The 26,785-nt window shown below is 44.8% G+C and overlaps 2 protein-coding genes across 4 annotated transcripts in view; both read left to right on the top strand.

Annotated features, from left to right (window-relative positions):
- LOC146353374 (synaptonemal complex central element protein 1-like) overlaps window positions 1–26,785 on the top strand; it is a 615,017-nt gene that overhangs the window by 566,749 nt on the left and 21,483 nt on the right. The gene's annotated exons all lie outside the window — the stretch shown is intronic.
- LOC146353398 (vacuolar fusion protein MON1 homolog B-like) lies at window positions 8,095–24,987 on the top strand. Of its 3 annotated transcripts, XM_084836327.1 has the most exons (7): window positions 8,365–8,453; window positions 9,045–9,136; window positions 13,469–13,573; window positions 14,226–14,687; window positions 18,296–19,094; window positions 21,885–22,032; window positions 22,617–24,987. In XM_084836327.1, exons 3-7 carry the CDS (start codon window positions 13,489–13,491, stop codon window positions 22,833–22,835), a joined length of 1,713 nt encoding a protein of 570 aa, XP_084692453.1. In that variant the 5' UTR covers window positions 8,365–8,453; window positions 9,045–9,136; window positions 13,469–13,488; the 3' UTR covers window positions 22,836–24,987. The 3 variants fall into 3 exon arrangements, with proteins under 3 accessions (XP_084692455.1, XP_084692453.1, XP_084692454.1); XM_084836329.1 differs by lacking the exon at window positions 9,045–9,136 and having other exon boundaries at window positions 8,095–8,453; XM_084836328.1 differs by lacking the exons at window positions 8,365–8,453; window positions 9,045–9,136 and adding an exon at window positions 13,304–13,392.

The raw sequence follows: 26,785 nt of genomic DNA on the forward strand, positions 1-26,785 counted from the left end.
ACTGGTTTATGTTTATTTTTTATTTATGTATTTATATCCCACCTTTTTTCCATCATGGAACTCAAGGTGTGGTTCCTAGGTGGTCTCCTCTCCAAGCACCAACCAGACCCAGACTTGCTTAGCTTCAGCAAGGTGGCTGTCTCATGTGCCTTCAGACCATGCCCTGTGACCTTTCAAGTTCTTTTTGGACAGGAAGGGCTCTAAAGGGCTTCCTGTCTGGGCCTGAGCACTAAGGGCTTTGTGGTTCTGGTGTGGCCTTAAGCTCTGGCTCATCTCTGAATAGCTCAACCCTGATAAGTATGCAGGTGTGAGCCCTCAACCAGCTGGGACTGGAAGTTCAAGAGGCTGGTGAGAAGCAAGTGGATTGCTGCTTGCTCCCTTTCAACCTAGAGCCTACGGTGAAAGAAAAAAATTGGGCTTGGAGGGTATGTTCCTTTTCAGGTGGTCCTCCAAGCCCAGTTCCCCATGCCACACATTCACAAGGGATCCTTTCAGCAGGGAGGAGGGGTGGGCGGGCTGCCCCTTTATTTATGTATTTCTCTGCAGATTTCTATCCCTCACTTCAACACAAAAGCTCTCAGCGGGCTAAGAATGTAACAACTTTCTGCTGAAAGGACTGTGGGGTGAGGGTGGGGATTGGCTTTAGAGGATGCATGCAGATGGGATGTGTCTAATCCCTCCTCCCTAAAGGCTCCCCTTTGGAGGGGGCATCTCTCTTTGCTATTGAAAGAAGGGTCGAGCTCCTCCACGTTCAGTTTCTCTCCCTGAAAGATCCTTTTCAGTGGTGTTAACTGGAGCAGCCTCCTTCCAGAATTAGGTTGAGAATTATGTTCTCTGGAACCCAAACAATGTACTGGACCATGTCTTCGTCACAGTCAGTTTTGTACTCAGATCCAGGGTTTGCCTTCCATGGACAGGGAGGCTCCACTCACAGAAGGTGCCTCCACAGGATTGTCAAGGCTCCCCCTCCCCCACATACTACAGCTTACCCCATTCAGCAGGGTCCCTGACCCTGCTTGTAGCATTTTCAATGGGTTGAAGGGGCTGCCATGAAGAGGAAGGGTGAAGAAGTTCCACTTCCACCAGCCCAGTTGGATGCCCCTGAATCTGGATCCAGCCCGATATTTATATGCACAGCAACTACAGAGACAGGATTTCTACATTTATATTCATTTTATATATGTTTGGTTAGAATTTGTGTATATATTAAAGAATCCTTGAGTATCATTTTTCATATATACCATTGTGACACTATTATTATTTTTGTCAGTCTGGGAGACTGCACAAGAGGCATCGCTCCATGCGAGAATTATAATTGGAGAGGAGACTGAAGAACGGTTTCATACCCAAAATGCATTGGGCTTTTCACAATAAACTATTTTCCTATCACCTATTGATGGCTCACTGTCTCCTTTTTTTGTTTAATACACTTTTGCAGGGAGGGCAACAGAAGTAATTACAATCACATTTCTTCTTGACACTTTTGGCTCTATGGCTCTACCTCTACCAGGAAATACTAAGGAAGGTACTTGTAAAAGTATGCTTCCTGATGAGTGGAGCAAGGTGGCCAAGAGAAGGCCAATAATAATAATAATAATAATAATTTTAAAAATCCCCAAGGATCACTTGTCTGGGGGAAAATTATTTCCTAATCCAGATGTAGCAACAGAGCCAGAGCAAAAACTATACGGTCAAGTCTTCCAAATAAAATGTTACTCTAGGGTTAGAGTCTAGCCCAATTCAACACCATACCGTACATCCTGTCTCTAGTCGTAATTATCACTAATACTTCAGAGGAAATGAGATTATATATGGAGTGGAAAAACCTCCTTTACCTCAATGAGTTTCAGCTTAGATACCAGAATAAATATCCAGCATCAGGGCAGGTACCAGAATAGACATCTTGTAAGTGCAGTAATGTGCCAAAAGAGTTTGTGGGAATTCACACACCTTTTGCCTGAGACCATTCACATGCCAGAAGTGAGATGCCAGAGATGCTGACTGCACCATTCAGATTGGTCCCACAATCATACCATAAAGGAGAGCCCTGCTAAACTGTTCACACTTAGCACTTGCTTTCAGCAATACATCCCCCCCCCCCATTTATATAGAGAGAAATAGCAGGCTTTTACTCTGTTAAAAAAATGTAATTAAAATAAATAAAATAGAAATAATGAGAGCTCTCCCTTCCTCCTCCCCATGTGGCAAGAGAAAATAATAGACCAAGGGGCAATTAGGGGGCAATCCCCCACCTGTGATCTACAGGAAGTAGTAACATGGGTAGGGCCTGTAGATAGGACACTTACATTCACACTGGGAAGTACCTTTGCAGAATGGGACTCAGAGGAAGCATTATAGGAGGATCTGGGCACAAAGGCATGACTAGATAATACTGCATTATACTAAGTGCTGTGTGGAACCTCCATTCTGGGTGCTTCTAGACAATGCTTTTATTATGCAATTGCTCTGCCTCATTCTCAGAATTTTACAGGGGGTGGAGGAGTCCTGATGGTGAAGTCTTCCATCTTGTAACCCTTCTGTGTTTTCTCACAGCTCCTTCCATCTTTTTTCTTGCCAGAAAAAAAATCCATTAAGGAGGGGAAGACAGAATAGCTGAACAATGGTTTTTGATTGGTAGCACTACGGGTGCTTTCAGATAGAAGGCTCCTAGTGCTAACAGTCAAGAAGGCTATTGGGACTTGGACTTCTGGGGAAAATCTAGAGTCCTATCAACCCATTTACCATAGGAAATCAAGAAGCTAGCATATTTACCACAGTTTTAGCTGCTCGATTAATCGCGTCAACTGTTATAAAACCTGATCAGGCTGGATTGATCAAAGACAGGCAAGTATCTGAACCCACTAGAAGAATACTGAACACAATCCATTTTAAAAAAATGCTAAGAAAATTCCACTTTCTGTACTGTTACTGGATGGAAGCAAAGCCTTTGACAGAGTGGAGTGGTCTTAAATAACAACAACAACAATAATAATAATAATATAACAATTACAATGGAACTGGGAAAAGAGTTTATAAACATGATATCTAAATTGCAAACAGAATCAGATGTGGGAATCAGAACAAATGGATTTGATTCCCCCATGATTCATGAAAAAAGAGGTATAAAACAGGGTTGTCCTCTATCTCCACTACTATTTGCCTTTGCAACGGAGCTGCTGACTAATGCACTGGGGCAGCCTTCGTCAACCTGGTGTCCTCCAGATGTTGTGGACTTCAATTCCCACCAGTCCCAGCCAGCATGGCTTATAGTCAGGAATTCTGGGAGCTATAGTCCAAAACATCTGGAGGGCGCCAAGTGGAAAAAAGCTGCTCTGAGGAGTAATCTGAAAATCAAAAGTGTTACAAAGAAATGGAGAACAAGATACGGTCAGTTTATTTGCTCATGATATTATTTGACTACTAATACATCTGAAGGTGGCCATCCCAGAGACGATGACAACCATCTAAGAATATGGGCATGTAGCTGGTTTAAAAATCAACTCCATGACATCAGAAATAATCAATTTATTTATAAAACCAAAAATCCAGCAATAAATAAAGGATCACTATGGATATTTGAATATGTCCTAATTCAATAAAGTATCTGGGAGTTCATATGCCAAAAAACCTTTAAAAAACCAATGAATTTTAATTTCTTCCCAATCACTGAATGAAAAAAAAAAAAGGTTTGGGGAAATGGTCAAAAATTAATTTAACCTGGCTGGGCAGAATTGTAACGATAAAGATGTCAATCCTACCCAAAATTACTTTTTATTTCAAACACTCCCCACTGAACTACTCCCAAATGTTTTTATTGGGTAGTATTCAATCTTAGTCCTATGTAGAGTAGACCCACTGAAATGAATGAGTAACTTAAGTCCCATTTATTTCAGGGGGTCTGCTCTATGGAGGACTAACATTGGATACTACCCCCAATGGCAAACACTAATAAATTATTTTATACATAGTGGAAAATGCTCCAGAATATGTATAATAACTGTACATATAAAAATACAGAACATGGAGGATTAGGGTTACCTTTTCCGAAGGAGGTGATTGGTGGTGACTGGTGGTGATGTGAATGGTATTTTGATGCATTCCAATTGCGCCGCCTAGTGGCTCTTCTGCAAAATACAGAAATGTATCTGGAGGGCAGCAAATTGGGGGACGCTTGATTAATGTGTCAGAACAGGCGCCGGGAGGTTCATGTACCTGTTTTTAAGTAATGTGATGCATGTGTAATCTGGCTAATCTGACCAGTAGTTTTGTTTTAGGATTCTTACAGACATGGGTCTGGTGTGATTAAAGCAGCTTCCTCCAACCTGGTGCCCTCTGTATATTTTGAACTACAGCTCCCATCAACCCCCATCAGCATGGCCAATGGCTGGGGTAATGGGAGTTGTAATCCAAAACATCTGGAGGGCACTGGGTTGGGGAAGGCTGGGTAAGTGTTGGACTAGGATGGTCCAGTTTCAAATCCCTGTTCACCCATGAGGCTCACCGGGCGACTTTGCATCAGTAACTCTGCAACGTGACAGGGGTCTCAAACCAAGGAATCTCTCTGGCAGAGTTTTGTACCTGGCCTTTTAATTTAAAAAGGAGACTTCAGGAAGTGGGCAGGAGTTAGGGATACAGCCACAGCCTGACGTCTGCTGTGCTGCAGCATCACACCATCTAGTTGCAGCGAAACACTTTGGCCCAAATAACAAATATTGGTAAAGCAAAAACAACGGGGAGTCTTGTGGCACCTTAACTATAACAAATTTATTCTGTCATAAACTTTCCTGGATTATAGCCAACTCTATCAGTTGCTCTTTTTGCATTTAAGTCCCGCTACCCCTTATTTATTTATTACATTTCTATACCACCCAGTAGCCGAAGCTCTCTGGGTGGTTCACAACAATACTATACCTAAACCTTAAACTCTCCTCAACATTTGATCCATCTGATGAGGTGGTCAGTGTCCATGAAAGCTTATCCCATAATAAAATGGTTAGTTTTAAAGCTGCCACAAGACTCTTTCTTGGTTTTTTGCTGCAGGAGGCTGCTACCTTCTGAAAATAGGTAAAGCAGATGTTATCAGGATAAACCTTAACAGAATGTTAGTGTGTCCCTGATATACTGACTGGATTTGCATGATCACTGCAGCCCACTGTGGCTTATTTAAGCCACAGTGGGCTGTGGTGTGTGCATGGACATTTTGAATATTCATCTCCTGGTGGAGGGTTGCCATGGTTTGCTGTGTCCTCTGAACCCAGGGGCAGGGGTTGTCTGAGGGTTAAACATCCCTCAAATAACCCGTGGTCTGTTGTAGGGTTATTTGAGGGTTGTTTAACCCTCAAACAACCCCAGCTGCCTAGGTTCAGACAACATGACAAACCACAGCAATCCCGTTAGGGGTTGAATATTTAAAATGGCTGTCGGCAGACATGGCCATTTTGAATTAGCATGGTGGATTGCCATGATTGTGCAAACCGGCCCATTGTTAAGTCAATTGAATTGACCTAAACAAACGGATACATTGGAAAACACATACACAAGAATAGTGATGAATGTAACAACAACAACAACTTTGTGTTCCTGCATAAAATGCAGGATATAGGAAAATGACGTAGACTGACAATATTTGCCTTAGGAAGAATTAATGAGTTAAAATTGCACATGTTCAGTAGGTGGTGTGAGTAGGTGGTGCTGTGGACACTTTCATTGATGTTACTGTAGATAATGTGGAATCTAAGAGCATCTCTACACAAGCCTAAAATCCCGCATTTAAAACGGGGCTTTCTGCTTTCTTTTTAAATGCAGGATCACGACAGATTCCCTTGACATGTGCTTCCTTCTCCTCCCTTTTCTGAGTCTTCCATATGTTTCATTATACAGCCACTAGATGGTGCTGAGGTCTAGCGCCTCTTATTACTGCTTTTCCTCTTTTCACAGAGAGAACTCAGGTGTGGTAATTTGATAGCTCATTATCTCCAATCTTTAAAAAAATGGCATAAAGGTCATTTAGTGTGGGAGACGCCCTGGAGGTTAACGACATCATCTAAAGGGCTCATAAACTTCCGTGAGTAACCAATCTCAATACCAGGATAAAAAGTCCGTGTGAAGAAGCACTAATTTGCTGTGCATGTGAGGATTTTATACTCAAAGTGCTTAGCAAGTTGTCCCGAGTCTGTTGGTGTAGTTATTGTGCATGTAGAGGGGCTGGGTTTGGCTAGTGCCATCACAACCCCCTTAAACCTATATAATGGACTTCTTCACACAGAGCTTTTATCTTCCTATTGAGATTGCTCACTCACGGAAGTGTCGTTAACCTTCAGGGCATCTCCCACAGGAAATGACCTTTATTCTATTTTTTAAAAGGTCGCAGATAATGAGCTATCAAATTACAGCGCTTGAGTTCCCTCCTGAAAAAGGAAAAGCCGCAATGAGAGGAGCTAGACCACAGTGCCATCTAGCAGCTGTACAATGAAACATATGGAAGACTCAGATGAGGGGGAAAAGTGTGGGGCCGGGGGGGGGGGGGGAGGAAGCGTGTGTAAAGGGAATCTGGGCTCCTTCACACTGAGTTTTTATCATGTGATTGAGATTGCTCCTTCACAGAGGTTTGCAGGCTCTTTATATGACACCGTGATCATTCAAGGCGTCCCCTGCACTAAATGCCCCTTGTTCCATTTTTAAATAGGTTGCAGATAACGGGCTACCAAATTACCCCGTTGTGTTCCGCTTCAGTTTCCTCTAATCAAAAGAGTTAAAGCGGCAAGAAGAGGAGCGCAATCAATGAAAGAGAATGGAAGATTCAGTTATCGGGAGAAGGATGGGGAAAGGGGTGGGGGAAAAGAAAGCATGGGAAAAAGGGAGTCGTTGTGATCCTGCATTTAAAATGGTAGCAGAAAGCCCTGTTTTAAATGCAGGATTTTAGGCTGGTGTAGAGATGCTCAATGTCATGTGCAGGCGTCCCTAATCTTTTTGGGTCAATGGGAACATTTTGAAAGAGTTATGGGTGCACTCACAAAATGGCTGCCATGGGGCCTGGTTTGCCCATTCATAAAGTGGCAGCCATAATGGGTCTGGCCTATCGCAAAACACACATTTCTCAGAAAGCAAACTGGTGACAGGATAAGAAAAGCAGCTTGCCCAAGTATCTCATAAAGACAGAGGTGGGGTCTGTATTCCAAAACACAAAACCAATCTTTGGGTTATGCTGGGGATGGTGGTGCAGATGGGAAGCCCCTGGGGGTTGAATTGAGCCCCTGGCCACCAGATGCCCGTTCCTATCATACTCCAGAAAGCAGGTTATGCTCCCTTTGTGCTGAGGTTCGGGTTTTGCCGCAGCCTGCTACAGATGTGTCAGGTATGTTGCTCTTTTACCCCAGTCCTAAAGCATCTTCTTTCCCAAAATCCCAAGTGATGTCTTGAAGCATTCTGTTTATTATTTATCACTCCGCTTCACACCATGACATGAGATCGCTGCAGTTACATTGCTGCAACATGGTGACATGACTTTTTTAAAAGCTGCAAAAAAGGCAAAGCAACGATAGGTACATCCCTAGTGTGAAATCACTAGTAGGGCATCAGTGACAGGTAACGGTGTGGAATTTTAACTTCCTGCTTTTAATTGCTGCTCTTACTGGTCTGTTGTTTTTTAAAATTCTGACTTTGTGTTTCTTTTATTGTCATTGATTGGATTGTGAACTGCCTTGGGAATGAATTGGTTGATCAGCAGTATATAAATGATTGCAATTAAACAAATAAAGCAAGTAACTCCTGATTCTGATTTCATGACCCTTATAATATCGGGCTGCAGTAGAAGGATGTCCTCCTGCAGAACAAAGGCCCCCACCTCCATTCCCCATAAAGGCATTCATAGCAGCCAGCGTCACCGCCACACAATTCCATGCGCAGCAAGCGACGCCAAGACCGACTGGATGACGTCATTCTTAACTCTTCGAGCAGTGACGATATCTCTCCCTCGCGTCACGCCTATCAGATTCCAGAGTAACTTCTTCTCTCTGGTTGGTAGAAAACTAGAAAAAAAAGCCTATTGCGATTGGCTGAACTTCTGCATAATCCCGCCCTTTCCTCCCTCTCCCCGGGCATTCTATGATCGAGTGATTGATTTAGAGTCAGACAGAGTTGTCCTGCCTCTCGTCTTCCTTCCTCGCGTTTTGATTAGCCGAGTTCTCTGTCGCTCTCGCCGGCTTCTAGACGACGCTGCGATCCGCTGAGGACGCGATTGGGCTTCGGCCCTAGGCTCGGGCTGCGCGGGCCCCCATTCGCGTTCGTGTTCCTCAAGCCGCGCCCCCTCCCTCCGCTCGTCCCATGATTCGCTGAGGCGCTTGTCAATTCCATTTCTCCCCCCACCCTCTGCCGCTTCAGGTCAGGAAGTGTGGCTGGCAGAGTCTGCGGGGTTCTGTGCTATGATGGAGAAGCGGGTAGCTCCTGAGCCGATGGTGAGAGAAAAGCCGGCGGTACTTGAAGGGAGGGGGAGATCGGGGTCCCCTCCACTGCTGCTTCCTCCACGGAGGGGTGGGGCAGCCTGCAACGTGCCTGCGTTTTTTTTCTTTCATTCTCCTTTCCAAATGGGATGGTCTCAGGTGTTTTCCTTGGGCTGGGCTGGGCTGAAATTCCCCCGGGGGCAGTCACGAACATAAAACTTGCCCTGCAGGATCGGATCAAAGGTCCACCTCGTCCAGCAGCCTGTTTTATTTTATTTTAAGCGTTGTTATCCTGCTCCTAAGCCAAAAAGGCTTCTGGAGTGCTTTACATACAATAAAAACAAAACAGTCCCTGCCTGTTTACAATAAAAAAAGACACAGCACAAAAGGAAAAGGGGATGGGGAGGGAAGAGGGGGGGGAAAGCAAGTGATCTTTTAGCAGGGTGGGTGGAATAACCCTGCTTCTCACCTCTTCTCCCTCTGCTGCAGCATGCTGGAATGGCTGCTGTTGGTGACAGTTGAGGGAGGAGCCCAATGGAGGTGTTATTTCAGCAGGGCTGGTGGCATAACTCTGCTTCCTATCTCATCTTCCTCTGTTTCCAACAGCAGCTGGCCAGATGCCCCTGGAGTGCTTGCAAGAAGCTGAATATGAAGGTGTTGCCTTCACCCTGTTAGTTTCCACCATCTGGTATTTAGAGGTAAACTGCCTCTATACATGGAAGCTATGTTTAGCTGTCATGGCTAATAGCTGTTGATAGACCTAGCCACAAAGGGTTTGTCTAACCCTTTTAAAAAGCTGACTAGGCCACTGGGCTAGTTACCAGTTTCATTGGATTTCCATCAGCGTGCTCAAGGAGGCTTCTGACAAAATCTGTTATTGCACCAGAGAGTTGCAGCAGCTCAACATACAACCATAGTAAATATTATTGTCCTGTGGGAGATGAATCTTCTTGAGGGGGAAGCATGGAAAGCTGGATTTGGCCACTGTCAACTAACGAACTTTCAGAGGAAGCAACCATGGTGGAATCATGCACTAATAGTACACTGTGTGAAGAAATAATTTATTTTGTCATTCCTGAAGCTTTCTATCAATTGTCTTACCCCAAGCCCTGGTTTTATAAGAGTGGGATGAGAGGGGGGAGGTAGGTCTATGTGTGGAAGGGGAAGGGAGAGTTGAATTAACTGCAAGGGTTCCCATTCTGCCCAATAGCTGGTGTTTTGAGCTGCTTTCTGGGCCTGGAGCTGAGTGAGCTGCTCTGAGGTTTTTTGGCTGGGTGGCATAGACCCATTGTATGAAGATGCAGCTGCTTTGCTTTGTTAGCTTCTGGGATGGGTTGGTGTCTGCCTAATATACAGGGCTGGTTGTATATCATGTGGGTTAGTACATCTACAAAGATAAAGAGGTGTTATAACCTGGTAATGGTTGCATTGGGATGTTTTGTTTTGGTCCTTCTGTTTGTTAGGAAGCAGATGTAAGGGTTTGGTTTTGACATGTTACTGAAAAATATCATGGCGTGGCCATTTCCTGGCATGGAATATGCGTGGTCTCTTATGTCAAGATGGAGCTCTTTGTACAAACAATTAAAAAAACACACAACCCTGTTTCCTGTGTACTGTAAGTTGGCCTTTTGAGACATCTGTCACAGGGCCATACAGAAAAGTAGTGACAGTGCCTGTTCCATGAGCTGTTTGGACACTTGAGGTGGATTCAGACAGCCTGTATCTTCTATGTGACTTATGACTCTTGCAGTGAGACTGAAATGGCGCCAGGTTCCGTAAGGAAGTTGAGTGCAATGGACTCTATTTTTGTCAACATAACTTGGGCCAGCTTGCTGAAATGGTGCTGACAGTTACCCTTCAGGCAGCCTAGTTCTGCTCGATGCTGTGGAAGGAGTTGCTCATATGCAGCCACCCTTTCAGGATGGCCTAATATAATTTGGTGTGTGTATGATGTTATTCTCTTACCAGGTAGGGTGGTAGTAATGCTCTCCGCTGTACTGCAATAGTTCTAAATATCGCTGATCATTTATTTGGTACCCCAGTATAATAATTTTCTCTTAAAAATGCTCATCTAGCCTTGTAACGACTTAAAAAAAACTTGCTTTGCCCATCCCTTGAGGGTGAAGATAGCCTTATGTGCAACAGTGATGGGCAGTGCAGTTTCTGCCTTGGGAGTCTTTTTCAGCAGTCTCAGAGTTGTCAGGAATAAGACATCCTGGGCCATTATAGTACTGTTCTGGGTGGATGTTCTGTTCTCCTGAATATTAAGGCATAAGGGCAGCAAGACCAACAGGCATGACTGGGTTGCTACAGTCATCTATGCTAGAACTCCTTTGCGTAGAGGAAGCTGCTGTTACAAGATCATTTGTGAATATAGTGGTAGCCACTGGAATTGCTTCCGAGCTGAGGAATTTCAGGATTGCTGTAGAAAATGTCATTCCACAGAGATGGCTTATGCAGTTCTGAAATGCAGCCTGCTTCTAAGACATCTAGACCAGCTGCTTTGCTGACATCACAGTCTGAAAAGGCAAAAGGTGCCTTTGCAAAGCTGGAGACTCATAAGTCAGCTTGGCAAATAAGTTCACAAAAGTTACTGGCATACAAACATTTTACTGGTTGCCCATGCATAACTGTCTTGGCACCAGATGGTTCCCAAATGGGCAGGGGGGAAAGGCAACTACAAAACTCTTTCCCCAGTTTGCAAGCTGTTTCCTGCCTGGTCACCTAGAGGTATTTCTTACTTATGTCAGGCTAATGGCTATTTACAAGCCTGTCGTTAATGATGTAAGGGTGGAACAATTCAGAGAAGGCCCTCAGTTTTGGATTGAGCTAGGGTTTCCCCTCACTTTGCAACTGAAATTACAGATGTGCGCTCCAGCAAATTGGGTGCCAATTCAGCTGTCCATATTACTCCTTCCCCCAAGCTCCAGGTGGGCAGTCTGCTTTCAGTTTTTAAGGTTGCAATCCCATGGGTTGCAACTCCTTTAGATGGAAACCTCTGAATTCGGAGGCTTCCGGGTATCCTGGGCCCTGGGTGGGAGGAGCACCATAGGTGATTTTTGCATCGCCATCCTCCTGTTTCTTTTCCCTCTAAATGGGCCTCTGAGTCCAGAGGAGATCTGGGGCTGGGGCTGGAGAGGCCATAGGATTCTTCGTAATCCTCCCCTCCCCTCCCTGCCTATCAGAACACCCCCTTTCAGAATTCTGCGAGGTCCTCCGAGGCTGCTTTTGCAACGTCAGAAAGCAGGTGCTGTGATTATTTCCATGGTGGCTGCAAGGGGGTTGGGGGAGAGATCAGATTTTTTAATTCCCTCACCTGAAGTCATAGCAGTGTCTACAGCTTTGAGAGGGGGAATCCAAAACTCCCCATGGTCCCTGGGATACCCTCTGAAGACCATAGAATACAGTCCTCCAGAACTGTATATACTTTTTTCTGTTCATTCATTGCCTTTTATTATGAATGTTTAAGGAAGTTTTTTTTTTAAATGCATCAAGGGAAGTGGTGCATGTGACTACTTGGTGACATCACAAGTGCCAGTCAATCATCACCATGCACAGCTGGCTTTTGCTACAAACTTGCAGAATTGAGGTTTTTCAGAACTTGGGTGTGGAGAGCAGGACCAGCACAACACATTTTGCTGCCTCAGGCAGAGAAGTGAATCCCACCCCCCCCCCACCCCCAGGCCAAGGTGCAAAGTGCCTAACACCAATCAAGTTATTTTTGTCACCTAAGGCAGAAAATTGCATAATACGTGTTCCCCCCACCCCCCAGCAGTAAAAAATACAATAATAAATTAAACTTTTTAAAAGACTTGCCGGCTGCTGGAGGTTATAGGACTTTTTTCTCTCTAAATATGGATAGGATTGTGCCCTAAAAGACCAACAATTTGCTGCCATTTCAGGACACTGAAAATCAGCTACCGGAGGTGGCCATCTCTTCCCCATGTTAAGGCCAGCCCTGTGGTGGAGAAGAAAGGGCCAAATGGACTGCAGTCATTTACAGGGTTATGTCTGCCTTCACCCAATGTAGTAGCTGTCACTTTTTTTCAGATACAAGCCATCCTCTTCCTGGAACATAAGACCCACTTTACTACTACTTTCTTTTTTTATTATATCAGTCTATCTTTCTCCTTCACACTGTAATGTGACCAGAAGCAAAAAAAGACAGGGCTCCTTTACCTTTTAACAGTTGGCAGGTGGAGCTTTTTCCAGCCCAGTGTATGATAAGTTCTATCTGCCAAAACCCCCTCTTCCACACTGCTGCAAAAGCCCTACCTTTGTTTGTGTCTGGTTACCTACTCACTCCACCCCCAATTTCTTTTTTCCTTTCTTCTGTAAACAAAACTTGATCAACAAATGAAGAAAAGGAAATGGTGTGTTACTACTGGTGTGGTTCTGCCCCGCCCCCATCCCACTTAGGTAAGGTACAACCCATTTTGGGTTCTGTTACACTGTTGAAATGTGTTGGACTAGAACTCCCATCATCCCCAGCCTGGGCAGCCATTGGGAGTTGCAGTCCAACACATTTGGAGGGCACTAGGTTGGGGGAAGTCTGAGCTAAGTGATAGCTCTTTAAAAAAAATCTTATCTGGGGAAGGCTGCACTTGGAGTTAAGCTCTAGTAATTCTGTGTGTGTGGTGATTAGTAACCAGGGCATTTCCTGCTGTCTCCTCTGAGGCATCCCTGCCTGGGCATGTGACCGAGATTACGGCCGGGAGGGCAGGCAGGCAAGTCTGATAGACTGGTGCTTGCATTCTGTAAAGGCTTTCGCCTGGAGAATTAGGAGCTGGCTGTGCCCTTTCTCCCTGATTTGTATTCGTACCTCCTAAACTGAAGGATTAGTTTGTGCTCCCTGCGTTACTATTTGGGACAGAGGGTGGGGTTAGGGTGTTGTGGTGCGTCAGAGCCAGTCTTCCAAATGTCTATTCCTAATTATGAACAGGGGATGGACTTGGTGAGTAGGCGGCATAGCACCTGCATCCTGTTTTTGGACTGGGGAGTTTTCTCACTGTTTGCTGCTTGCCTTTCAGGTGCTGTTCGAGATGTAGAAATGGAGACTGAAGACCCTGGCTTACCCTTTAAGGGTGGGATGAATCCCCCTGAGCAGAAGGCTGGGCTGAGCTCTGCAGAGACAGGTAAGTGGCTTGGAGTGCCTCTGCTTCCCCTACCTGCGGCATCCTGATTAGCTGCTGACAGTGGGCCCTTTTCACTCTGTGATTACTATCTGGATCAAGCCAGTAAGGTCTGCAATCAGATCACAGCTTGCTTTTAATGTAGTGCCATCAACAGATGTTGTGCTGTGCAGGGTGATGTAAGCAGAAAAAGGTAGATCCCTTCATGCTCCTAGGAGCTTACAATCTAACCTTCAGCATAGCAAAGGGAGAGGCAAAGATAACAAGGGGTATATGTGAACCATTGCAATTGCATGTCCTTGGCTAGTTTCAGTGGGGTAGGGACTTGTGGGGTGAAGGTGGGTTTTGAAGAGGGATTTGGAGAAAGAGCAAGGAGTTACTCTGTTCATGTCCTGGGAGCCAGTTCCAGCATAAAGGGAAAACAAGGGCGACTGGGCCATCTGATTTAAGAGAGCAGGAGATCTGGGGATGCCTAACTGTTGTTAGCAGGACATGATGAAGCATGCTGCAGAAGATATACTGGGAGTTGATCAGGAAGTGTTGCAAGCTTTAGTAGTCTTTTCAGTGGATAAAGGCCATAGAAATATGGAGAAGATTACCTAGGACCTCTGAATTGTTTTCCTCCCACAGTGACTTCTCAGTGTTTTTTTTCCAGGCAGGGATGAGCCCGTTTCTGTCTTGGATGAGCAGGAGGAGTTACCTGCTGCCCCAAACAATGGACCCTTGAGTGTGGCAGATGGCAAAGTGGATGTGCAGGAGGAGTTGAGCGAAGCTCGGGAGGAATCAAGTGACAAGGACTTGTCCGATTCAGCCTCCACTGACAACACCTTGGAGGACTCCAGCGAGTTTAGCCGGCCTCTGGTGATGGGTGATGGGCCTCCAGGGGAGGAGGTGGCAACAGCGGTACAGCTGCGGCCAACTACATACCGGGATGAGGATGTGACGGCTGAGAGTTGGCGGGCACACAGGAAACATGTCTTTGTCTTAAGCGAGGCTGGCAAACCCATTTACTCGCGCTATGGCAATGAGGAAGCCCTCAGTTCCACCATGGGTGTCATGATGGCACTGGTGTCGTTCATCCAGAGTGGGGATAACTCCATCCGCTCCATTTATTCTGGTATGACAAAATGTTGGGATGTGCTTGAATTACAGACCCCTTACATATTTGCTTTTAGTAAGTTATGGCCTTGGCTAAAATTGGGGAGATCTGGGAGAGATGGATCTTGTAGATTTTACGAAGGGTTCCCTACGTTTACACCCATAATTCAAGCACTGGAATAGGGGCCAGAAGGCTTGACTGTACCCTGCTTCAAATAGAATCCCTGTAGTTCTTGTTGACTGATCATTTCATTTTGTAGGTCTCTTTTGAACTGGACTGGCCCTCAGAACTATGTCTGATGCCTCATAGACATAGAAACAGAATCATAGGGTTGGAAGGGGCCTACAAACCTTCGAGTCCAACCCTCTGCTCAGTGCAGGAAGCCTGATTCCCAGGTGGTCTCCCATCCAAGTACTAATCAGGGTTGACCCTGCTTAGCTTATGAGATCAGACGAGATCAGGCACACCCAGCACTTTGCGCTCATTATCTTGGAGACAATTGCATTTCCATTGATGTTTACATAGCCTACATTGCTAAATGTGTTCTGATTCTTGGGCCTTAGAAGAATATTGTGTTATTTTTATTATGACAGTACTTTTTTGTGTGACAAAGGAAGCTATGATATGTTGTGCAAACACAGAAAAGCTCAAATGTGGCTGCAAAATCCAGCTTCTTGAGAATACCAGCTGTGTGCATTGTGTGAGGAAAGGACAAGTTTCTAGCCCTTATGGCTGTGGTGATATGCTTGGAAACATGTAGCTTGTGCCTGATATTTTGCAAGCCCAGTTCCAGTGGCTGGAGCATAGGACCATACTGCCCTGTCTAGCTTCTTGACTTTCCCCTTGACTAACAGAAGCAAATAATTGTAAATAGTAAAAATTGCAGAACAAATTCTGCAAAGGAAGGAAAGCAATGCAAATTTATTTAATTTGCATAGCTAATACAAAGAGCAGGATGTGCCTCTTTCTGGAGAAGAATGTTGTTATGATTAGAAGTAATACTCTTTAGAACACGTACAGCTCTGGTATGCTACATTTGACTTAGTGTTTTTCTCATTTTCTGTCTATGGACACAAAATAACTACGAAGTGTCACGTGTATGACGTTGTATGGTAGTCTTAATTTTTACTTGGAAAAAAGCCTGAAAGGATTACTATTTGGGGAACAACAGGCTGCTTTGACAGCATACAAAAAGAAATGCTTGTTGTTTGATTCCAGTTCTAAGTTTAATAGAGCTCTGGCTTTCATTTCAGCAGAGACCACAAATTTTGTTGTTGTTCAGTTGTTAAGTGGTGTCCGACTCTTTGTGACCCCATGGACCATAGCATGCCAGGCCTTCCTGTCCTCCGCTCTCTCCCGGAGTGTGCTCAAGTTCATATTCATTGCTTCATGATGCTATCTAGCCATCTCATCCTCTGCTGTCCCCTTCTCCTTTTGCCATCAATCTTTCCCAGCATAAGGGTCTTTTCCAGGGAGTTTTCTCTTCGCATTAGGTGGCCAAAATATTTGAGCTTCAGTATCTGTCCTTCCGATGAGCAGTCAGGGTTGATTTCCTTTAGGATGGACTGATTTGACCTCCTTGCAGTCCAGGGGACTCGTAAGAGTCTTCTCCAGCACCACAGTTCGAAAGCATCAATTCTTCGGCATTCAGCCTTCCTTACAGTCCAGCTGTCACAGCCATACGTTACTACTGGGAAAACCATAGCTTTCATTATATGAACCTTTGTCAGCAAGGTGATGTCTCTGCTTCTTACTATGCTGTCTAGGTTTGCCATAGCTTTCCTCCCAAGGAGCAAGCGTCTTTTAATTTCATGGCTACAGTCACCGCCTGCGGTGATCTTGGAGCCCAAGAAAATGAAATCTGTTACTGCTTCCATTTCTTCCCCTTCTATGTGCCAGGAAGTGATGGGGCCAGATGCCATGATTTTAGTTTTTTTAATGTTGAATTTCAAACCAGCTTTTGCACTCTCCACTTTCACCCTCCACAAGAGGCTCTTTAGATCCTCTTTGCTTTCTGCCATTAGGGTGGTATCGTCTGCGTATCTGAGGTTGTTGATAATTCTCCCAGTAATCTTAATGCCGACCTGTGATTCATCCAACCCGGCGCTTCTCATGATGTACTCTGCATATAAGTTAAATAAGGAGGGCGACAATATATAGCCTTGTTGTCCTCTTTTAATTATGCTGGGCAAGGGAAAAAGCAATTGTTTAGATAGTTGCCTCTTTCTCCAGAAGGGAAGGTCCAAAACTCAAGAAAAAGGTGTGTCTAGAGTAGGTACTCATTTGGGGGATTCCATGTGGTGTTTCCATGCCCCCGGTCCAATTAATACATGCAACAAAGTGCCCAGTTGATGCTGGTGTATGTTCCTTCCAGGGCAGCTTTTCTGCTGAGGTTGGGGTCTTATGGTAGGGGTAGGAACATGTGGCCCTCCAGATATTGTTGGATTGTGACTCACACCAACCCTCACCTTTGGCTCTGCTGGCTAGGGCTGATGGGTGTTGCAGTCCATTAACATCTGGAGGGCCACACATTTCTCACCCCGTGTTATGGTGAAAAATGTACTTTGCCCTTCTCTGAGACATTCTTTGTGCCTCCCAATTGCATATGACATTGTCCAGCAAGGAGCCTGGAAAACTGCTGTCTGGTCAAATCCTACCTAAAGGAAGAGGGATTTAACCACTGATCCCACCTCCTCTTCCCCTGTGATGGCAGCAGTGAGTGGGTCTTCTCTTCCTCCTCAGCCAGCACAATAAAGAAGCACATTGCAGGTGCTGGGTGTGTGTGGGGGGGTAACCCTTTGCCCCCACTGTGGTCCTGCTCCATATCTGTCCTGCACCTGCAGTTTGCATTGGGAGAAAAATCTCATTTGTTTTAAGGGGGGGGATGTACACCCCCCCCGGGGCAAATTGCAGGCATGTACCCCTGATCCAGATTTGGACTGCACTGGGGCAGCAAAGGGTTAAATCCCCTCTGCCCCCATATGTCAGGGTCCCAATTCACATGTGCCCCTAGAGTCTGCAATTTTGCATTGGTGGGAGGACAGCCGTTTAGAATAAATCTGCATCAGGGGGCTGTTGTGGGTGGGTGGGTGGGTAGATGGTATATGTGAGTGAATAGATGGAGGTGTTGTGTGTTTGTGTGTGTGTGTGAGAGAGAGGGCGGGGGGATATGGGGTAGCCATGCCCACTCCAGGCTATGACACACAGCTCCTAACTCTTTATCACCAAGAGAATGTGGCCCTTGGGGAGGTGGGGGTGGGGAAGGTTCCTGACTGCTATGCTGGATGAATACTTTCTAGTTTGTTTAGTGGTTGCACTAGGAGGAAGGAGCAAAGCAGAAGCAAATGTGGCTGTTGTCTAGAAGCTTTGAAGTGCATGTTTGCAACCCCCAGGGCAAGAAAATTGCTTAATAAAAAGTAGTGATTCTCAGGAAGCTAATTCTGTGCCCAATACTGCATTTATTCCATAGGTTTCCTGAGTTCCCATGGAATTGCACCATGCATATAGCCATGTCTTTTCCCAAGGGTTGGGTGGGTTTGAGTGGGTATCTAGTTCTGTCATATTCATGCTGAGCTCCACCTGCTCCACCTCCTAACTGGTTGTCTTCTTGCTGCTTTCCACCACAGATGATCACAAACTGGTTTTTGTGCAGCAGGGCCCACTGGTGCTGGTGTCGGTGTCACACACCCTTCAGTCAGAGCAGCAGCTACGCCAGGAGCTTTTGTATGTCTACTACCAGATCATCAGCATGCTTACCCAGGCCAGCATCACCCGCATTTTTGAGCGAAAGAAGAACTATGACCTCCGGCGCCTGCTGACTGGCTCTGAGAAGATCCTTGACCGCCTGCTGAATCTAGTGGAGTCGGATCCTTGCTTCCTGCTTGGTGCTGTGCGCTGCCTGCCCCTCCCAGCCTCCCTGCGTGATTCCCTGGGCACTTTGCTCCAGAAGGCCATCACACCCAATCTGGTCTTCTCCATTCTGGTGGCCCAGAGTCAGCTGGTCACCATGGTACAGGAAAAAACTGTTATTGAAGACTGCCGGCTAGAACCCACCGACTTGCACCTGTTGCTTAACCTCATTGGGGCAACTTCTGCCTTCCAAACAGGGGAGATTTGGACACCTATTTGCTTACCGCGCTTCAACCCTGATTGTTACTTTTATGCTTATATTTCCTACTTGGATACAGAATGTACTGTCTGCCTCATCCTTCTCTCCACGGACAAGGAATCTTTTTATTCTGTCTCAGACTGCAAGAAACGCATTGAGGAGAGCATGAGGACTCAGAACTACCTGCAGGCACTCTCAAGTGGCCTGAAGAGTCCCTCCTATAGTGTGGGACTGGTGGGGGTGCCAGACCTCCGGCATTTTATGTACAAGCCCCTGGATATACCTGATAATTATCGGCAGCTTCCTCAGTTTACCAGGTAATTGGAGGCTTTCTTGGGCTGGAATTTGCTTTGAGCAAGGTGGGAGACTTCCTTGGAGCAAGGAGGGCTCTCTGATGAAGGGCGGAAGCTCCGTAGGGGATGGCTTTGTATGGCATGGTGCTAACCCCACTGGATTCCAATGGATGAGGAGCAAGCAACCTCTTTGGGCACATTTGGCAATTTGAAAAACTGTCCTGGGCACCAACACAAACTGAGCTCACTGCAGATGAAAGCATTGGCCTGCAGCCACCTGCCATCTTTATTTCCTAATAATGTCTCTGAGCCCCACCTGTGGTCCAGCAACGTTTATGGAAAAAAAAAGATGGGAGCAGCTAGAGGCCCTCACTTTGCTTTGAAGCAATCCCAACTGCTAGTAATATATATATTTTAATTAGGAGGAATAGCGCACCTTGACGGGCACCAAGAAGGTGTCCAAGGGCGCACAGGTGTCCACAGGTGCCACATTGCCTACCCCTGCCATGGACAATCATGCGTGTCTTAGTGTACCATGTTGTCCTCTTGATGTTTGGGCTAATCCAAATGTTTCTAGAAGATATGTCTGGGTATGTTTCTGTGTCCTGCAATTCTGCTTGGATACAGTGTTGGATGGAATCTGCCGTGGAAAGGAGTCCTGAGATTCTTGAGATTTAATTTGGAGTGAGAGAAAGTTACTATTACTAGTTGTCTTGTTGATTTTTTTGGAGTTGAGTTTTTAAAACATGCAGGTGTTATTCTATCATTGGAGGACAAAGCTGTTGTGTCCTGCAATACTACCTGCCTTTCTCTCTGTCAGATGCCTCTACTGTTCTTGTTTTGTTTAGACCTGTCTTGCCAGGAAAACATTTTTAATTATTCACATAATTCTAAAGTCAAACTTAGAATATGGTATGCAGATTGAACAGTCATGCAAGATAATCAAATGATTAATGGTTTGCATAATTTTGTTTTGGATTTGGGATTCCTTTGAACTGAATCAAGATTTGTTTTAAAAAAGGAAAAATATGAATTATCTTGATCACAGTGTTTCAGAGTTATGGATTTGTGGATTGAACCAATCTGACACTGTGTGTACATGCAAGCAGCATATTTTGTCTTCTCCTTCCCCCCTCTCCACATCTCACTTGGTGTTTGTGTGCCTTCCCACACATAGGGTTGTATCCAATGTTAGTCTAACTTAAATCCCATTCATTTCAGTGGGTCTTATCTAGGTAGGACTAACATTGGATACAATCCATAATGTTTTTAAGTGTATCCCTTAATGTCTCATTCAAACTTTCAGAGATCTTTCAGAGTCAAAAATCTCATCTTGACAGGTACACTTGGTGGCAAACCTGGATTTGCTGCCATGTAATGTATGGCATGACCGTGTGATAAAGCAGAACAGTGGAGATCATCTCTTAAGCAAGTGTTAACTTGCTACCTAATCCTATTACCATTCTAGGACTGGGTGCCCAGTTCTGTTTGAATTCTTTTTCCTTTTAGTTTTGCTGAGATGAGGCAGCTAGACTTGGCTCTTGGGACAGACAAACACCTACACAGATGGCACCCTTTCTCCCTTCCCCCTCCATATGACTCCCAGCCAGAGGTTGTGGGAAGAGCGAAGATGGTCGTACTCAGTTACAGCTTTAAATAGAGCAAGTCATGTGTGTGGTGGCTCCCCCCCCCCCCTTACGAACAAGGATCTCAGTGTGCGTTTGTGTAAGCAGGAGATGTTCATGGGACTACTGGGCTGCAGGGGAGAAAGCGAGGTGGGCATCATGAGATCCTAGCTAGCTGGTGAAGTCCTGTAAAAGCACACAGAAATCTGGAAGTAATTGTCAGGAAGTGACATGGCATTCATGTATTTTGGTGCTCTAAAGAGACAGTGATGTATCAGAAGCACCCACGTTTCCTGGGGAATGAGGAAGCAATATTAGAAACAGCCATATCTTCATTTGAAAGGGTTTGATACATGAAATGGCCATGTGATCTTGATTTGTCATGTACCTGTTCTGCAGCTCTCCTGCCAAAGATGTGTCAAGGTCTGAGAGGCATACTCATCTGACTGCTGTAGTATATTGTAGGCTGGCATGTGGGGTCTATGCATGTGCTGGCCCCCAGTCTATGGGTGCTTCCAGATGGAGGGCTCCTAGCACTACCAATTACAAACCACAGTGCAGCAATTCTGTCTTTTTCTCCTTAATGGATTTTCTGTGATAATAAAAAAATAAAATGGAAAAAAATGATGAGAAAATGTGGAAGGGTTATAAGTGGAAGAAGACAGTTGTCTGCCCCCCCCCCCCCCCGTTCATTGAATGGGTCAATTGATATGGCATAAAAGACTCCTCTGGAAGCACCTTGTGTTGTCTGTGGGCAGCCTGTCACAGTTCCTGCTATGCAAAGGATCAGATTTGGAAAGCCACTGCAGTCACTTGTTCTGTGCCCAAAGTTGACTCATGTGCATGGTGCTGTCTGCAGGTATCTGACTGGCCATCGTCTGGGAGCTGCAACATGCTGGTGTTCTAGTACTTTTCCTATAGCTCCCGCTTGTCCAGTGGTCATATGAGGAAGTTGAGAGCCTGAACATTTTCAAATTGGAAGATGATCTTATAGGCTTGTTTTGGGATTCATTCTTTCCCTTTCCCATGCTCTCTGTAGAATTACTACAGAACAGTGGTTGATGTGAATAGATTTTGCCAACTGTCTGTTATTATGCATGGATTCTGCAGCTTGGTCCATAGTAAGAGTTTGTATAGGTGAACTCTAAACTCTTTGATTCTTTGATATGTCTTTCTTTACCTGCTTCAGCCCAGAACTGGAGGGGCCTTACTGCAGTGAGAAGGAACGTCACCGACTCTTCGACCTCTATCACTACCTTCATGGTCGTATCCACAGTACCTCACGCCCTCTGCGTCTCATCTACCATGTAGCTGAAAAGGAGACTCTGTTGGCTTGGGTGAGGAATGGCACAGCAGCTGCTTCAAATAGGCTGCTCTGTGTGGTTTAAGGACAGAACTACATGTTACAGGGAAAACATGGGATTCCCAAACCCATGTTTTTCCCATAAGGCAACTGTAGGGCATAAGCACCTTGCAGGGGAGAATTGGCCAGTGGGAAGGAGTGTTTAGCTTTTCACCTAATCACTGATTCTTCCCTGTAAATCCCTGCCCCAAACTGTGAGTACAGCAACTCTCATCGCAAAGCATAGGAACCACAGACCTGCTTTCTGCCATCTGATGGATTAAGATTCCCCATCTTGAGTAGGGTGGCTAAATAAAAGAAAGGGGAGGAGGCATGCAGCTGGGACACCTTGGTACTTTTCTTGGCTCTCAAAGCATGGTGAAATCTGGTGGTTTAGGGAATTGTGATACAAGGTTATGGAGTAGTGAGATCCACTCTTACATAGTTAAGGCCTTTGGTTTTTCAGTCATTCCCCAGCTAATATTTTATTGTATCTGTTGATGGCAGCCATGTGGCCTGTAGAGAGCCCCCAGCCTAGCTACTGAATAGGGCTAAATGTTTTCTCTTTCTCTCCTCTAGGTCACTAGTAAGTTTGAATTATATACTTGCTTTAGTCCCTTGGTAACCAAAGCTGGTGCCATCAATGTCCTGACTAAGCTGTTGCGCTGGATAAAGAAGGAAGAGGACCGGCTCTTCATCCGCTATCCACCCAAGTACTCCACCACACCCAATCCTGGGAAAGGCTGCAAGGGCCCCCGAACTGATGGTGCTGAGAATGGCTTCTTTGGAGGTCTCTAGGCCTAGGGTAGCAGTCATCTTGAACTGCATACTGAACTGTATCCTGTGCGTGGCTCCTTACAGACAACTCTTGGTGGAAGACCTTCTCTGTGAGCAGGAGGAGCTTCTAGGTTTTTTTCTCCATAAGCTGAGCATGGTCTGTGTGGGTGTGAGAAGAGTTATAATTTATCAAGCCAAGCTCTCCCTTTGTTGGTGATAAATTCATAAAGTTTTGACTTGCTATTTTTAAATTTTATTTCACTTGTGATCTTTGGTGCCATGCCTGTAAGGAGGCATTGGGCCTGTACAGGTAGACTGGAGATGGTTGAGGAAGCTCTGACTCTAAGGAAGCTCTGACTCTATCTATGGAAGTGGCATATAATTGGAAGATGCAGGATTTCATATTGGTTCTGCACAAATATATAGTGTACACTGACACCTATTGTGGAGCCCAGTGGGTTAGAATTATCTGTTAGCGAGTGCTCACACCACTGATATCACTAGGGAACTGCATTGCTTTTCACATTTTATTTCCTCTTCATCAGTAGCTTTGATAGCATGCCGAATGCCACTTCTGTCCCTCAGACAGAATTGGGAGTCAGAGAAACAGAGCAAGCCAGATTCCCTGACAGTATGTTCAAAATGGCAAAAAAGAGCCCTAGTGGGATACCGTGGAGATGAGAAACACAGATGATCTCAGTACTGTCCCAAAATACTTGCCCTTTGATAAACTACTTGATTGTCCATAGTTATTCTTTCAGAATGGCTGCCCAGGGCCAATCTAGTAGGTGCTGCAGGTTTACCATGAGACTGGTGCTTTCAGGCAGCACATAACCCAGAGAGAAGAATGTTTACTACAAATGTAGCTGATTTAGATCAGTTTAGTGCCATCTTGGGAGAACTGTAAGTGAAGAGGTTCAGTTCCAAAGAATCTTTCATCCTGGGACTATCAGTATTTTTTATTAAGATTCTTGTCCTGCCTCATCTTTGGACTATAATTTCCTTTTGAATTATGGAAGCTGCTTCACCCCTTTATTCTGGCACCATGAGAAGGTATATATGTGTGTGAAGGGTATTTTGCAATCCTTCTGGTGGTATTTGATTAAAGTCTATATAATGGCTCAGTTTGTACTACGTAATTTAATTATGATGAAATTTGGACTTTCTTTTTAATGTCTTATGTTGGAACCTAACTGGCTTTGAAACAGTCTCACTGTCCCCCATAACTTCCCTCCCATCTTCCCTTCCCCACACCTTGCCCCTTTTTTTCCTTCTTTAAAAATGTCTTTAGCTGCTTGAATGACACACGGCTCTTGTTAGAGCTCTGTTACTTTTCCTGTGTTGAGGTGGTCCCATTTTATGTGTCCCCCCCCCCCCATAACTATGTTTGTTTTTTGTAGATTTGAAGCTAGGGAAGAACAAGCAGACCCGTGGTAAACTTCCTCTTTGGGCTTGGTACTGACAAATAACTCTCTTCCCATTCCTGTCAACTCCAGATATTGTCTGGATGTACCACCAGTTGGGACAGCTGTTCTTCTCAGAAAGAGTCTTGACAACCTCATTTACAAGCAATTAACAGTTGCATCCTTTCCCTTCCTGAGCAGATGCTGCTCTGCTGTGCAAACATGTGCCCTGTATAAATTTGCTGCTGCTCCACTGGGTCTGTTTTGTGTCCCTACCCTTTCCATTTGCTAAAAATAAGTCTTATTTTTGTCCAGAGGGGGAGCATGAGGGAACCTCTGTTCTCTTCCACTGGGCAGTGCTGCCACCCTGTGATTTCTTATGATAGGGTGGGGAGTAGTGCGCACGCGCGTGTGTGTGGAGAGGGGAAGCTTTGATTTAACCTGGGATGCTTGTATAAGTGTATTGATTACTGTTGCCAGTTTTGATGTGGGTTGAGCAGTGAACTGGATTCTATCCTCATTGCCAGTGCTGCAGTAACTGAAGGAATTATGCTATTTTGCAGGGTGTTATCTGTTGCTATCAGATCCTTCCTGGTGCCTGCTTGCTCAGTTTGCTTCTGGCTGGCGTTTTATTCTGCCCTGGTGAAAGAACAGCAGTGATTCCATGCACCATGTGGCTAATTGACTGACAATGAGAGTTTATATTTCTAGCTGAACTGATGTATTGAGAACATCTTATTAAATACAAACACAACCCATTTTAAAATCAATTCCGTCTTGGCATGTGTGTGTTTCTTTCTCCATCTGCCAGTGTGTTTAGGAAAAGATCTTCTGTTGCCTTGTTATGATTAATTGCAGTCGTTATTTCCCAGGAATCTTCTGTGGCAGCCTCACAAGTAGGGGTGTTACCTGATTGCTTTAATATTAATTAATTAACTCTATGAGTTTTAGCAGATCAATTTTTTTAACCTGTATATGTTTGCATATGAAAAACAACATATGAACAACAAAAAGAATTCTGAAGACATATTCCTCACCAGGTATCATCCCCAAAGTAGCATTCCCTTTCCTGCACATGGGGGAATGCCTCTTCTGCGTGGCATCCACAGTTTTCATAAGCATGTCTGCTAAAAAAAATCTGTTTTATTTAATTTGGAGTTCCTATTTAATCCATGCAAATATTTTTAATCCATTGATCTAACTATTTAATTGAATAACCATTGGAACCTTACAAATGTTACTTGTTTACAACTTTTTTTTTACTTGTTTGCCTGTCCACATAAACCTAGTGAGTGATTTGCTGCCTAAAGGAACCAGCCTTTCTAGAGCTTCCCTGCCTGGTTACCTGGAAGAAGTTCTTACTTGCCACAGGCAACCATGCGAGGATCTGTTTACAAGTCTTGTCTCTGTTGACTTTGCCTTGGGATAGTGCTGAACTAAAATTGTTGTCATCTTCAGTTGGCTTAGAGCATCTGCATCAAACTTATTTGAGAAATGCCATTGGTGCAGTGAAGTTATAATTGCTCAATTTGAGATGCATTATTTTAAAGCAAAGGTGGGCAACCTGTGGCCCTCCAGATGTTTTGGCCTACAACTCCCATCAACCCTAGCCAGCACACGGAAAAATTTAAAAGCCCCCAAATGTGTCAAGTTCAATATTAGAGACAACCATGAACTTGGCCACTATGGTTGCTAAGTGTTGGCTGAGCTGATCTTTCTTGATATCCTACTGTGTTTTTCCTATGATTGCCTTTGTCCGTTCTGCCTGGCACCAAAGACCATTATGAACTAGGCAAATTCCCTGGTGTTGGGTTTTGTGTGTGGGGTTATAATGTGCACTTCTCTGAGATTTTAACTTATTTTATTTACTTTTAATCATTATTTTCTCTGAGATTTTAAAGAGAAAATCTAACATGCCCCCTGCCCCCCTTTGTGCAAGAAAATTGCCAAGGGGGAGATGAGAGATGGCCAGCTGCTGTATAAACACTCAATTCACTTAAAATTGGACAGTAATTTAAGGGTGGATGATCAGGTACAAAAATAATACTGGCATAGGAATCGACACTAGGCAAGGCTGAGCTGCAGTGTAGACTTCCTAGGCCTATCTCTACAGTGGCCTGGAAATGAGATAAGGATTTTGCCATAAGAAACCTACGAGCTGACTCTGGCACAGTAGACATATTATATTTGAAGATTTCAGCAGGCAGACTACAGAGTTTATAGAAGAGATTATTCCTTATAACTTTACCTATATGTTTTTCTAATGAAGACAAAATTCTAGCTTCTTACTCCTTTTTGTTCTTTGCATTTTCCAAGAGACTTTGGGCAAACAAATGTCAGGTTGGCCTAACCAAAGCCTGAGTGAGCTGTGCTAACTGCATAGCTCTTCTAAAAATGTTTTGAGGGACCTCAACCTTGTGTTGCTGGCTGCTATTCCATTTAAAGACTACACCAAACTTGGTATCTTGGTAGTCTAGACCTGCGGCGCACTTCAGCCTATGGTCGTCTATGCAGCTCAGACCAGTATGATCTCTTTCTGCATATCTGCTTCGCTGCAGTGAGTGTGGA

The sequence above is a fragment of the Heloderma suspectum genome, chromosome 2, assembly GCF_057233095.1.
Source record: "Heloderma suspectum isolate Gila_16-S chromosome 2, 16-S_ref, whole genome shotgun sequence".
Classification (NCBI taxonomy): domain Eukaryota; kingdom Metazoa; phylum Chordata; class Lepidosauria; order Squamata; family Helodermatidae; genus Heloderma; species Heloderma suspectum.